The sequence below is a fragment of the Anopheles coustani genome, chromosome 2 (genome assembly GCF_943734705.1).
Source record: "Anopheles coustani chromosome 2, idAnoCousDA_361_x.2, whole genome shotgun sequence".
In the NCBI taxonomy this organism is placed as follows: domain Eukaryota; kingdom Metazoa; phylum Arthropoda; class Insecta; order Diptera; family Culicidae; genus Anopheles; species Anopheles coustani.
Window position 1 is genome coordinate 4,671,659 of NC_071289.1, and position 14,479 is coordinate 4,686,137.

Sequence of the window (14,479 nt, forward strand, 5' to 3'; positions counted from 1 at the left end):
TGGCACAATCCGATCCGATGCCGAGTGGAAAGGATTGAAGATTGACGCGCCGGAAACCAGCTTAAAGCAGCGAAGTCCAAAGTCATCTGGAAACCCACCAACGGGGCTTCAGCTGGCTTCTGCTGTCGCGAGTCTGTTACCAGAATTGTCGCTGCACGACTTGAAACTGACGTTAATCACCAAAGGATGATGTGCGGTCGCGAAGAGCACCGTTCCCTGCTTCGGTACCGGTTTCGAAGGGGCTTGAAGTTATTTTCCAAACACCCACGTGACCCGAGCGGATGGTGTAAATTTGAATATAATTATTCCAGGCTCAACCGGGAAACCCCGACAAGTGCAGCCAGGTCCAACCGAACCCAACCAAGCAGTTGGGAAAATAGTTCAACGATGGAGTGGAAAACTAGCGCTAAGCCGAGGGAAAGCTTCTGGTGGCTTACAGGATTGTGGTGCACAAATACAAAGCACACACACATAAAACCACGAACTAATTACCCAAAGAGTCCCCGAGTGTCAAGGGGTTGATTCCGGTGGTTTGCTGGTAGGCACTTGAGTCGCAAGGATTGTTTTTCTCCTTTTCTAGTTCGTCCCACACAAGACACTTGACAGGACGAACCGGTTGGTACGCCATATGAGAAATCGCTCGTGTGTGTGTGTGTGAAGCACAAGTGGCTCAAGGACCTCGGGAAACCCTTTTTCCCTTTATGGACAGTGGCACATGGCGTCGCATGTCGCAGCGTTGATGGATGGCGCACAAGACCGATCGGTATTGGCCCAAAAGATGGCAGAACGTAACGGAGGTAAGGCGGACATAATGAGGGATTTTTTTAGGGACAACGAATGTCATTTGGCTGGATAAAGAATAACGGTTTCATAACGTTTTTCCACAAGGAAGTCATCATTTATAATCCCCACAAAATCGAACCGTACAAGAGCTACTTTTAAGGGTTTCATATGTTTTAGTTTATATTTGTTTCATAACTTACTTAAAACATAATTTTTAAAAATCATACACATCTACATAGAGAATAATTGTTGACGGGGAGATTGGTTTAAACACAACGTACGTAAAGGGTGCAGAAAGTAACGAGTAAAATTCGGAGATATTTGATATAAATTTCGATACGTGTATGCCATAAGATGTAAGCTAAATGTTTCCAATATTCATGTGCAGGATGATGTTGCGAGTAGACAATAAAATAGACAAATAGCCATCTAAGGTGCGACTCGTAGGTAAAGGTGGAGGAGGGTTTACGTTAAATAGAAAAGTGCGACGCATAATTCGTCTGGAATTGGCTTCCTTCGATTAAACGCTTTTAAAACATGCTTCATTTGGTATTTCTGTAGTTTCGCGGAGCCTTTGCGTTTCTTTACGCATCGCAACAGGCTCGCCTGTTTCTTGCTCTGGACATCAAGGGTGGCTTTGGCTAATAGTGCTGTTTCATTTTTCTTCTTCGATAAACGTCCTGCAAACTTACTTTTTATCTTTCTCTCTCGTGCCTTATAACTATTCCATAGCATCTACTTTAAAACTCTTTGGCATTCAGCGCACATTGTCGATACAGTTCATTTCTTGCTTCTCGCGTCTTCTTCTGTTTAAAAAATAATCGTAAAAAGGTCCACTCCTCTTCTCTTCTTCCTCCGTTCGAATGTCCTCTTCCTCCGTACGGTGTCCATCTCGATTTGGTGTTTCCCTATTAATCTCTCTTCGGTTTAACTGGTAATCTGTGCCTCTATGTACCTCGTTGTGTGGTCCGGTTTCCACTTCAGCGGCTTCCCTCCGCTTGGGTGGAATCGATTCAAAGGATCCACTGCGGGGTTTCATCTTCCCCCGCCGGACCGAACGATTGTTGTGTTTCTTACTACTACGATGCGACTAGGATGATAACAAAAACACACACGCACACACGTGGGGGACATGCTAGGGAGTAGGGGAGAGTAGAGTTAGATGTACACAAAGTTACCGACACCCTTGGCCGGGTCGGTGTTGACCATCTCGTTGACGGGCGGTGCGCTGCCGTTGGTGGAGGATGCCTTACGCAACGTCCCAGGGGTCGCTTCCGGTCCGAGTGACGCACGAATGTCCACCAGCTTCTTGTCGATGCCGAGCGAAGAGAACGAGTGGCTCACGGTGCGGATCTCGCGAATGTTGTACACCGGATTGTAGGACGGTGAGGCGAGGGCCGAGGCAGGGAGGGTCGCTCTGTTGGTCAACGCTGCCACCAACTGCACGCTGGAGGATTTAGCTGGCCGCGGTGGAGGTTGCTGGTGTTGTGCGCTGTTTTTACTTTTTATTTCCGGTGGTGCGCCACTTCCCCCGTGGAGCAGTTCCGTAGGTTCCGAATGTCTCCACGTCGTGGTGGTGCCTTGGGGTTGGGAAGGACACTGGTGGCAGGGACTCGTGACGTCGTTGTTGTTGTTGGTTACCGATTTCTGAGGTGTGTTTCTTCGTGCTTCCACCTCGGGTTCACTCGACGACGATGACGAAGAGGATGTATCGGACGAAAGGGAGGAAAACGACGAGCACGATGAGGAGGAGGACGCCGACGAAGTGGACGATTCAGCCGAATCGGCGGAATCGGTCGACGCGGTCGAATCGTCCAACGAAACCTCCGGGTAGGAGCCGACGAATGAACTCTCCTTCAAGCAAAGACTCTTCGTCTCCGCCGGAAGATCGTTCAGCGAGGACAACCCGTCGACAATGTCCGAGATGAAGGTGTTGGTCGGGGTGCCGGCCGGTCCGAGCGAGAAGCTGGTCGAGTGCAGCGACAACCGATGGTGGGCAAACTGCGCCGGATGTAGATGGTTGTTGTGGTGCGCGAGGGACGCGGGTTGCTGCAGTGAACCTCCGTTGGTGCAGGAGTCGAGCGAGGTGTTTAGAATGAAGTGTTTCGTTTCGGCGATCGTTGCCAACAGCTGGCCACTGCGGCGGCGTGGATAGTTGGGATTGCGGCGCACGAGAAAATGCATAATTTCACCCTTCTGCTGACGCTGCAGCTGCGTCTTCAGGGGAAGATCGTCCGGGTGGAGCTTGCGCTGGTACTCCTGCCCGGGACACACCTCGTACAGCGAGAACTGCTCGACCGGTTCGATGGAGTTGTAGCAGGAAAGCAGCAGCGACAGCAGCTCGTCCGAGGTCGTCTCCTCCGAGATGAGCAGCGATTTGTACTGAGAGTTTGGCTGCAAGGCCGAGGTGTGAACCCGTATAAGACCTCCCGGTCTCTGTTGGAGACAAAATCTGTAAGGGAAACCAAAGGAAGGGAGCGTTTAGTAGGAAGCCTTTATGTGGTTCGGAAACATTAAAAAAAAAAGGTTTCAATTAAAGAAACCTACCGTGAGTCTCCCTTCGGGTGGCACGCTTGCAGCAACGCCGGACGTGCTTCGTCGTCGAGTTCTAGGACCGATTTCACACCCGGACGGCGTACGGTTACCTCCATCGTGAGATAGAACAGCCTCGGATCCCGGTGGCGCATCTTACACCTGAGAGAAGAGAAGAATGAAAAGCGGTGGATAAGAAAAGTGAACATAAAAACCAACCGGAAGGTTCGGTTTGACCGAAACACGTACCTTCGGAGAAGCTGCTGGACGACTCCTTTGCTGGTGGCGTCGTACGAGATGCCCAACGTTTTGTACTCGATGTCCTGGCGCAGGCACGCGGTGTAGATTTTAATTGTGGTCTGTTTGGGAAAAAAACGAGCAGAGAAAAAACGAGAAACCGATAAGTAATCGAAGGAAATAAATCGGAAGGAACATAGATATTCTTCGGTTTGCGAAACATCTGGACGTAGGAAATCATTACATTTACGGTTCCATTTGGTAAAGGGGTTTTCCTTTTCTTTGTTTCCTACAGATAAAAACCCTTAGGTGCAACAATGTTGCAACCGTCCCTCGACCCAGTTAGAGATTAATCCGATGTTTTTCGTGCGTTTCCCGAAACCCCACCGGACAAAAGCCCAACCTGGTCGTCGAAATGGTCCACCGACCGAAAAAAAAGGACAAATCCCTGTGTTAGCGCGAAAGGATTTGTCCGCGGTGCCTTTGGGATTTTTTCGGCTTTAGGTGAGCAAAATAAGAGGCCTCCTCCCGGTTTCCCGGTCGGGAAACTTCAAAGGAAGAGCATCCAGGATACCCGGAAGTAAAATTCGGGTTTGGGCGGCTTTGGTGACGCAAATTGGGACGTTGGTTCTTTTCAACCGTCCCTTCGTTAGTGCGTAGTTGTTGAACGTAGGATTTCGGCCGAAAAGCTCCCGGTTGGAGTCTTTTTTTAACCGAACGTCGAAGAATTCAAAAAATCCGTTTGGTAAATCCATTAAAGCAGGCGTTGGTTAACAAAAATAAGTTCAAACACCTTTCGCTTTTCGTAGCGGAATGTGTTAAGGCCGGAGAAAGCTTTAATAATTTAAATGATACCATTTCTAAGCAAATCGAAAAACCCGCTACCGTTTTTTTTTATTTTCGTGCCGCTAAGATAAGGCAGCATTTCCGCGGCGAAAATAGAGAGTTTGCGCATTGTGCGCATTCGGCCTCCATTGATAAAGGTGCCATAAATCGTTCGGGCGTTAGTTTGTTTGTTTGTCTCACCTCGAACGACGCACGATGGAACGTGTGCGCGGGAAAACTCGTCCATCTTGAGATCGCGCATGCGCCGTTGGGTTTGTTTTGGTTTTCCTTCCAGCATCGGAGAGAAAGCGCGGGAAAATCACCCTCCCATTTCCCCTTCCGAATGGCTCAATCCCCTCCGTGTTCCGTCGAGGTGTGCGGTGCGTGACTCAAATGTGATTTTAATGCATAAAACAACCACCCAGTAGTAGAAGCCACCCGCGCTGGTGAGGGAATTTTCTTTTGCGCTGTTGTGTGCTTCTTTGTTTTGTTGGAGGAGGCAACCTTTGTGTTCGACCTGCGACTGGAAGCCCGAGACAACCCGGTGTGAGTCGAAGGCTCGTGCCACCGGCATTAGAAGGTGCAGTTTTCACGGTTTTTCCAACCCCTCCCCGTGGGAACTTTCCGTTCGTGCGCCTTCGCCCAACTGTGCGCAATTCAGTAATTTATTGTCGCAACGAGCTTTACTCCTCCCAACCCCTGGAGGTCTTTTCTTTCTCCCAACGAAGAAGGTTGGCACTAACTCCAAGACGGTCCCCGGAGAGACGTGATCCGATGCAGAAACAATGGACCTTTCGAACCCCCTTTTATATTTCCAGCTCCCGAAGAGGAGTGTTGGCCCCGGCGGGAGTAGAAGGGGAAACTATTTTAATTAGACAAATTTCCAACCGGAGGGCGCGGTGAAAACCCGATGGAACGCTAGCTAACGGCGGGGACAAGGGGCCATTGGAGATAATCGTCGCGTGCACTCATCACATGACGCACATCTTCTCTTTTCTCCCGTGATTGACTCCTCTGTCCGCTGTGACAAAACATAGGGAACCCGACGCTCTCGATGGAGTCGATAAATCGGTGGAATATTCACTCACTCAACCACTTTCACCGATCGCGGTGGGAAAAACCGACGGGAAACAAGGTGAAAGAACGCTCCCTTGTTTAGGGAAAGAGTAACACAAAGTTGCAATAATTCGCACCCATCGTCACTTAGACATTATTGGACGTAGAGGTTATGCCTTTCGGTCTGGATTGGACCCCAAAAGGTCTGGCAACGCAAAAGCAAAAGGACAATCCGAGGAAAACGATGTGCCTTGGTTAACCAGCGATACGTGTTTCCGTGAAACAGCGTTCCGCACAGCAAAAATAAGGCTTTTCCGATGCCAGCGGGTGGAAATAATATGCTCACGGTGTCGCTCACGGGAATTCTTGCACGCCCGTTTGCGGTGGCTGTGATCGTTGTAATGGAAGAACGAGCTCATATTACCCCGACGCGGCTTGACATTGGGTGGTTGAAGAAAATCTTCGCGGGAACTTAAAGCCATTGAAAAGGGGATCCTGTTTTTGAACTTTGGCTTTAAGGGAACATTTGTGTGAACCGCCCGAGACAATGTGCGGGTGTGAATACTGGATTCGCGCATGTGACAAGATAAAGCATTAAAGGAAATTACCAAAGATCATGCTCACGGGGTTATGGAAAACAGTTAGAGGATTTATTAAAGCACGTGCGTGATGCGGTGGATTTGAGAAAAAATATATTAATCTATAAAGTACAATACTATCGAGCCAAAAACCAGCTACCGAAGAACGTGTTTCTCGGGAAAGTCTAACCGGGAAAGTCAGTCCACGACGAGAGATGACAGCGAAATAGGCTTTTCACCACCGGGCGCACGTGAGCTGACGCCAAAAATTGGCACCGGCTGGTTTTCCCCCCATACACACATATGTACAACGCAACAACATCGCTAGACAAATGAGCATATTTTCCATTTAGCGCCATTTTATTTTTTTGGCACGCTGGGAAATCCATTTTTCGTGCGGTTTCTTCGCTCGTGGAACGAACCAACAAGGACGTGCCTTCAACGTGAGAAACCACAACAAAAGGAACGTTGGAAAAATACACACAGACGCTCGCTCACCAACCGGTTGTTGTTGGTGTGGTGTGGTACCCTGACAACCTCTCCCTCTCCGCGTTTTCCACGAGATCATTCGGGAATCGAGGTTCGCGGTCGCGTTTACGCGCTTCCTTTTTTCCGATTTAATTTCCATTTTCCGAGCCACTGCGCCGCATTTTATCTGCTTCGGCATCCGGCAGGTTGAAGGAGCAGGATGGTTCGGTGCGGGGATAGGGTACAATTCGGGGAAATCAAGTCGACCGGGTATGGTTTTCCACACGTTGAGGAATAACATTTTTATGCCCTCTCCTCGAGTTAAGGACGAAACTGCGCGATAGGGGAGGGGGGTGGGAGGGGGAACTAGGAAAGCAGTTTTTCATCGTTTGTCACCTCTTCCAACCATCCACCCACATTCGTTATCGTCGTTCACCCTTTTTCCAGTGGGATGGAAATGGTGAAGCAAAAGTTATTGAATCACACAACAGGCCTCCTCCTTTTGCTCAAAACGATCGGTTTGGAACCTCGTAACACACACACACACACAACACCGCATGTCATGGCCTTCGACAAACGTGAGCTCAAAGAGGCTCGGGAAAGATAAGAAACCTCAAGCACACACACTTTACGCGTCATAATAGTAAATTTTCTCCTCACGTCCTTTCCCGAGCGGAGAACTAGCGGTTGGAAAACTTCCTTCCTTTCCTCCCACGGTTTTCACAACCCGAAACTGGAATGTACCGCCCCTTCGGGGTGACGGTTTGTGCCGACCGTAAAATTTAACTTTGTGTCACCGGTTCCATCGGCGTCTAGCAAATTGCAGGCGTAAAACGGCTTTCCCGCGCGTGGTGCTTTTCCGAACACGGCCGCTTTTCAAATTAACCCACAATGGCGTCGGAGGGACCGCCCTTGTTTGGTGGGTGGAGGCGTAGATCGGGGTGTGAGACCGTTTTTAGGACATAAAACATTCCTTTTTATCCTCACCAGCGTTCGACAAATGGCTGCCGATTTTCAGAAGTAGTTTATAGTGGAATTGATTTTGGAAAATCAGTTAGAAATATTTCATCGGTTCCATTGGGTTATTTATTATTTTATGTAACCGGGTAGCATGAATTGAAATAAATAAAATCTAGCCTACCTAGCTTTAAATTTAATCAACGAATAAAAAAGCGGAAAAAAGGGATTCGCATCAATCGTGAAATGTAAACTTTTCCGGGCGGGGGAATCGACCGCAGGGGCTCACTTTCAATTTTCACGACCAATCCATGGGATTGAAAGAAAATTAAATTGATCGCTATGGCGCACATGGACGATGACCCTTCACTCAGCTTGGGGGTTTAGTTTGGAACCCCGTTTTATTTACGACTTATTTGCTTGTGTCTTGTGTCCCCTTTTTTCAGAACTTTAGAACTGGACCTTGAATTGATTCGAATTCGCGAAGACGCTGGTGATAATAAAATTTGAAAAGTCACCAACGGTTCCGGACGACCATTTTTTAAAAACCCTGTGTCGTAAAACAATCGGAATGGATACTCTTGTCAAACGGAACGCAATTCTCCCGATGCCGATTGATGGCCTAATAATTTCTACCTCCATTCGATCGTGCCGATAGACGTTTCGCATTTATTTTTACTTCTCAACTTTACACTCTCGAGGGTGGCATGTGCAAGTTTTAATCGGTTCGATACATTCGTTAGCAACTTTTATTAGTTTTGAAAAAGGTTCGGCATTTGTCTCAATGTCACGCAATAAAAACATGTTTGAAGTAAACAACTGACAAACACATGTTTCCCAAAGGATCGATTAATGAAAACAAGGAACCGAAACTATCGTTTTTCCATCGTGGCGACACTTTTTCCCGATGAAATGGTTCCAAACCCCCGATGTTCCACCAAGTGGACAAAATCAGAGGCCGAAACTTTTTTCGCCCCTTTACACTTTTTGTTTTGAACTTTTACTTCCGTTTTTCATAGCGTGTGTTCTGAAGCGCAACCTATAAAAAGACCCAGAGAGGGCCCCCTCGCAACAGTAACGACATTTGTTATCAAACAGTGATTTAGTCTTTTTTAATCATTCGGCACGAAAAACTGCTGCCCGGTGTCCCATTGTCCAGCGAGTATTTGCGAGTTCATTTGTGCCACTCTGAGTTGTTGGTTGTTTTATTTACTTTGATGCTGTTTTTCTTTGCATCTGTTCCATTTTTTTTTCTCTGATTTGGATACCGGATGGACCGGTCAACGGGTGTAACGGGAAAGGGCGAATATTTTTAATCTCTCCGTGCCGTGGCCGAGAGAAGGCGCGCTTTAATCGGACGCACGTCATTATCGGGGCGGAATATAACCAAACTTATGGAGGGTTTTTTTCCTCCTTTTTTCCCGCTCCAACGATAGGGCGTTCGTGAAATGACAAAACGGGAGACCGGGCGGGGAAAGCGCGAAACCTCACCCCACCAACCCCAACCCCAGGGCCAGTGGTGGAAATGAAAATAATCCAAATATTTTCACCCCAAGGGGTGGATGCGGATTGGATACCGGTGCCACAATCTGGTGGTGATTTTCGTTTCGAGTTTTGTTTCCATTTCTTTTCGTCTTCCCTCTAGCGTTTTGGCCCGCTGGCCATCGTTCGCAAAGGCAAGTGATGAGGCAGTGAGAGTGGGGTGGTGGCGGTCCAGCAGTTTCCGGTAGGCACACGTCAGACTTACTTTAAAAGCCGAAAAAGCGAAATTAATGAGCTCCCCGGTGGAACCACATTCTCGATTCCCAAAACACCCAACAACCGGCCCGGGTGGATTCTGCGTTTGGTGGGGAAAGGGCGGAAAAAGTATGTTACGAAATTTCACAAACTGTATCCAAAAAACAAACCCTTTCTTTTGACCGCATGCAAAATGAGCAGCACCGGTTGTTTTTTCTCTCCCCCTGAAGCAAATTAATTTAAACACACCCGATAGTGCAGAGCCTCCGGCATTGGAACTAGGAGGTCCCTTCCGGCCAAGGAGAAAACCCGATTTTGATCCTCTCAATCAACACCCTCTCATTAGGCGGAGAAGGTCGAGATCAAGGTACAAGGCCGACTCCCGGAAAGGGCCACATCTCTCCTTCACCGATAGGAGTTTCGCTGAGGATCTTCTTCCGAAAACCGAAACGGTCCGTTAAATTCATCAACTAACATATATCCCACAAGCGGGTTTCCCAAATACTATTTATCTACGAACACACACACAAACAAACCTTGGCAAATTGAATCCGATTCCGAGCAGTTTAAGCCAAGCTTAGGCCCGAGACGAGAACCCAAAACCGGCGGCGGATTGCTAAACGAGTTTAACCATTTTTACTACCGCTTACGTTACAAATAAGGGTTTTTTCCAACCTCGTTGTCCTTTTTGCCTTTGATGAAGGAAAGAAAGGACCTCCTTTTAGTGTAGATCTATTTTAAGTTAGCCTTCCGACAAGTGCGTTTCTATTTTCCGCCGTAAGAGACAAATAAATTCCCCAGAAATTAGGGTCTTGTTGAGGTGAAATAAATTGAGCAGCAAACACGCAAAGAACGGTCTTAATGAACGCGCGCGCACACTCCAAAGGTAGCCCAAACATAGCCTTCATCTAGGACAGGGATCTTCCATCCAACTAGCAAATGGAATCAAAGTAAAACGTAACCGTCCTAACAGAAGGATGTAATAATCCAACACTATCTTAGTTCAAGTAAGAAAATGGGCACAAAAGAAAACCCAAAGATGGTCAAATAATGAACCGCAAATAATACTTCCCGAATTGGTGAACCCGGAGATGCTTCGCTGGGTCCAGGAAGTAGGTAAAAGGTCGTGTAGGTCCTTTCATTTCCTTTTCTCAGCAAAAGAAATAAAAAGGATCCTTGGGGTTCACGCAACCGAACCCCAAAAATAGCATAACATCTTTCAACAGACCGCGGGCCATTCGGTCCTTCTTATGCCCCGGGAGGAGCCAGAAAGCAGCAACAGTTGTACTAAGGAAACCGGATAGGAGCCTCTGTTTAGCAAACACAAGACCGAGCCTGCGTACCATTTGCGGCAACTTTCCTTCGTTCTTGGATTTCGGGATTCGGTCACGAAAGAAGGAAAGGTAAGCGAACGGTACATACGCCGTGCAAACAACGACGAGCTGCTGAACACCTTCACAAGAATTCGTCCAGATTTAGCCATCTTGAACAATTTCACTACTTCCTGAGAATGAATTTTTCCACCCTGCTCGGTTTTCCAAACGGTTTAATCCGACAACGGCGCAATGATTCAGCTTGCAATTTGTCGACACTTGCGAAAATCCAACTGCAGCACCAGAACGTACACGAACGTCCTACAATGCCACACCTGTCGCTCCCATGTAAGGCTTCTGCCTCCTGACGCTTCCGGTGAATCATAAATCGGGCTTAAGGTCGGACCGGTTCTTTCCTTTTTCCGGTGCTTGGTGCGGGTGGTCATATGTTCCGGTTTAGTGTTTCAAGCGTCGAGCTGAGCGTTCCCTTTCGAGGGTCTTCAGGAAGGAAAAGAGCAGGTGTTGCTAACGTTGGTTTGCCAAACGGACACACTCCAACTTTTACCTCTCATGTGGGGAATCTGAGTCATAAATCGGTTAGCGTTGGGCAGTCTTTCACCTTTTTTGGTGTGGTTTTCGCTCCACAAACACCGGAAGGGGCCAGTTTTCTTCTATCTAAACAATATTTTCCTAGCCACCATTTCTCTTCCCATTCCAAAACAAAATGCCGCCCCTTGATATCAGCAGCTTCCGTTCCGATCGTTCGTTCAAAGAGTACAAACAGACCGCATCGAAAAGTTCCGATGGAGCTTTTCCTCTGCGAAAGCGAAACCATCTGCTCGCTCGCTGGTGCTAAAACCAATTTCCTGCCCGCCCCGATGAGGCCCTTTTCTAATTCCCTTCTGAAGCCTCCCCCCTCCCCCCGGATGAGCAAAACATGCTAAACGAAATCCAATCTTACTAGGGAGAGAGGTAGGGAGAAAAGGCAGCCATTTACAATCCATCGATCGCGATGATCGTTGCGATGCCTTTCCGCGAATAAAAATAAGCCGCTTTTCCTCCTTCGTGCGTGACTCAATCGTATGTGTGTGTGCCTGTGTGTGCATCTTCGTGATCTTTGCCTTGCCGATCGGACGATGTATGCTGAACTTTCGATTTCTAGCGAAAAATTTCACCACAAAACTGGGGCAACTGACTGACCAGGGAAAGACACGCCGCTAGGGTGAAGAAAAACCACCCTCCACCGACAAAAGGGTTGACATATGTGGCAAACGGATGGAAAGCGCACGACGGGAGGAACTGAAACGTCACTTTGTGACAGTTTGAAGCAATCATTCTTGTGTTTCTTTGAAAACCGAACCGAAAACAGTTCGGTTTGATCTTTTCCCGCGCAAAACGAAAGCAAAGTGAACCTCATTTATTAAGTGAGCTGTTAGCCTTCGCAAAATACTTTCTCAAGTCAATTTCGATGCAGTAGTAAACTTGCGCGCACCCGGAGGCCAGAAAAGGGCAACCCTCGTACCGAATGCACCACCGGGTTCGGTTCGCCACCGGGCAGCTGTTGCAGATTTAATTAGTTGCATACATGCACCAGCTGGTCCGGTTGCATCCGATGTCGATTCCATCACCAGATTGCGCGCACACCAGAACTCTCTCGCGAGATTCTTCATTGCCCGTTTCGGTTTGCTTGGGGTCTTCCTGCCCGTTTTCGTAGCCAGCAGCATGTGTGTTTGCTGTGGGAAGCCAGAATCCAATTAAACACTGAAGGGCGAACATGGCAACCTCCGGAGTGGTGTTCTTGTGGTTTGAGAATTGCTTAAAGGAACCTGCTGTAACGGATTGGAAAATGGCAAACTGTGGCCCAGCAACGTTGGTTTTGTGTGATTCATATTTTCTCTCCGAGGGGAATCTATTCCATTTTTAATCCCAACCATCCCTTAGACGTCGGTTCTGCAGATGAAAACAACACAACACAACACCGTTATGAGCACGATCATATTCGCGCATAATTCTCCCTGGCGAAGTGAAGTGAAGAGTAAGTGTGTGTGTTCCGCGATCCATATGCACAATTAAAACCACGCAACGCACCAAGAATGGCGATGAACGATAGCAAAGGTCTCTCCGGAGGAGGTGGGTGGGAACGGGGGCAAATATTCGCCCCGCCGGCACGAGCGAAGGAAAACCAAATTGCTTTCCTAACCTCGACGGCACGCCATGTTTTTTTCGACGCGAACAATACTTCATTAAAATGGGGATGATTTGCTAACCACATGCATCCACCATTTGTCGGAAGAGATTCAAACTCATGCAGGCCAGCGGATGACTTCTTTCGCACACTCAGCACTACACATTTTTCACGCCAACCCAAAACATCAGTGGGGAGGGAAAAAAGATGTATGTCGTCGTGGAAAATAATTTTACTTTCCTCACCCGGTGGTAGAGTAACAACCGAGCGTAATGACAATAATTAACGTTACGCCGATCTAACCGTTTGCGTTTGGTACCTTCTTCCGGCTTCCCTCACCCAACCCTCGGAAAACTCTCGTACGGAAACGTTACGTTTTGGCCAACAACCAGCGCGCGCGAATGGTCCAAAAATTGGGTGTCGAACCACTTCACCGTAATGAGCACCTCGTCAACATCTTCATCGCCGCATCATCATCATCATCATCAGGTTCATTGAAAGATTGGCAATGGCCAGTTGAAACGGGAGGGAAAATGGGGGACAAGGCGGTGTGGGTAGATAATAAAATTTAAATCCCCCCGCCGAAAAACTAGTTGTCGGTGGGGTTTTAACTTTTTGCCTTGAAAGTCAAAATCAGAGCGACCATTGTTTGGCCGAGAGTGATGGTGTTTTTCCGTCCCTTTTCCCCCGAAGAACGTTTTGGGGAAAATAATTGCGTTATGTTGCAATTAGAGTACGATTTTTTACGACTCTTTACTGGGGGGAAAAAGGCAAGATCAAATATAAGACCGTGCAAAACGTTCAACTCACAAGCCACTTGGAGAAGTGAACTTGACTCCCTTGTGGAGTCCCGGATTGCGAGCCGAGGATTGCAGAATAATTAAATCGTAAACTTTGCATAACGCTCACTCGTGGCTTCTTGCTCCGGCGGTTTCTCTTGGGTGCCACCTACCTGGGGAATGGTCTCGTTGAGGCTGGAGTAGCTGGATGCCCTCGAGTGACTTCGCAGCTGGTCGTTCGGAGGTTCCGGGCTGCCGCACAGCGACGAGGCGCAGGATGTGGACGAACGCATCGACAGCGAGTCGGACCGGCTGCGCATCGGCGATATCTGCACGTGTTTCAGCATCTGCAAAAGAAGGAGGATCTCCGATTAGACACACACACGAGCATACGAGTAGACGAGTGGGACACACGTTTGGTTTGTCGGGAGGTAATGACAGATAATTTCTGCGATATTCCGATGAGCCACAAACCGGACACAGCTGTCACAGGCATCGGGTTTGACACCGGCATCGATCGAGTCGTCGAGCTAATTGATCAATTATGGACGTCACCGGGGCACGTTCCAGTTCCGCACTTGGAGCGAACCGTTCATTCACCGTTTGGCCCGGTTGTTGCATACTTCCAAGATCTGACCGTGGAAGATAAGTCCATCCCGTTGGTGCTAAAGTCTTCTCCCCTGAGATTCCGTTAGCGACTACTGATACTATGTTGTAAGCTAGAGTTATGCAACCGAGGAGGAATAAACACACCAAACGAACTACCCAGGGGGATCGATCTCCAATCCATCCAATGGTTTGAGGATTGATCGATCATTGGAAGTCGCGCGGAAGTTGAAGGCTATTAAAAGCCGAGAAACACCTCCTCGCGCTCGAGACGAATCGATCGAGAATTCCACTCCATTTGTCACAACACATTCGAAGTCCCGGTACATTGTCCCCATTGTCTGGATCATCAGCGTCGTCACTTACGACACCGCGGTAGGTCCTCAGCACAATGACTTCCCAGAAGGAAGCCGCCGGTGGAGT

General features: G+C 48.2%; 1 protein-coding gene across 1 annotated transcript; it reads right to left on the reverse strand.

The window, feature by feature from the left end:
* Positions 1–1,941: 1,941 nt before the first annotated feature.
* Positions 1,942–13,797, reverse strand: LOC131265786 (uncharacterized). Its single transcript, XM_058268100.1, has 5 exons — positions 13,624–13,797; positions 3,565–3,674; positions 3,331–3,477; positions 2,384–3,235; positions 1,942–2,308 (listed from the first exon to the last, which is right to left on the reverse strand). Exons 1-5 carry the CDS (start codon positions 13,795–13,797, stop codon positions 1,942–1,944), a joined length of 1,650 nt encoding a protein of 549 aa, XP_058124083.1.
* Positions 13,798–14,479: the final 682 nt, after the last annotated feature.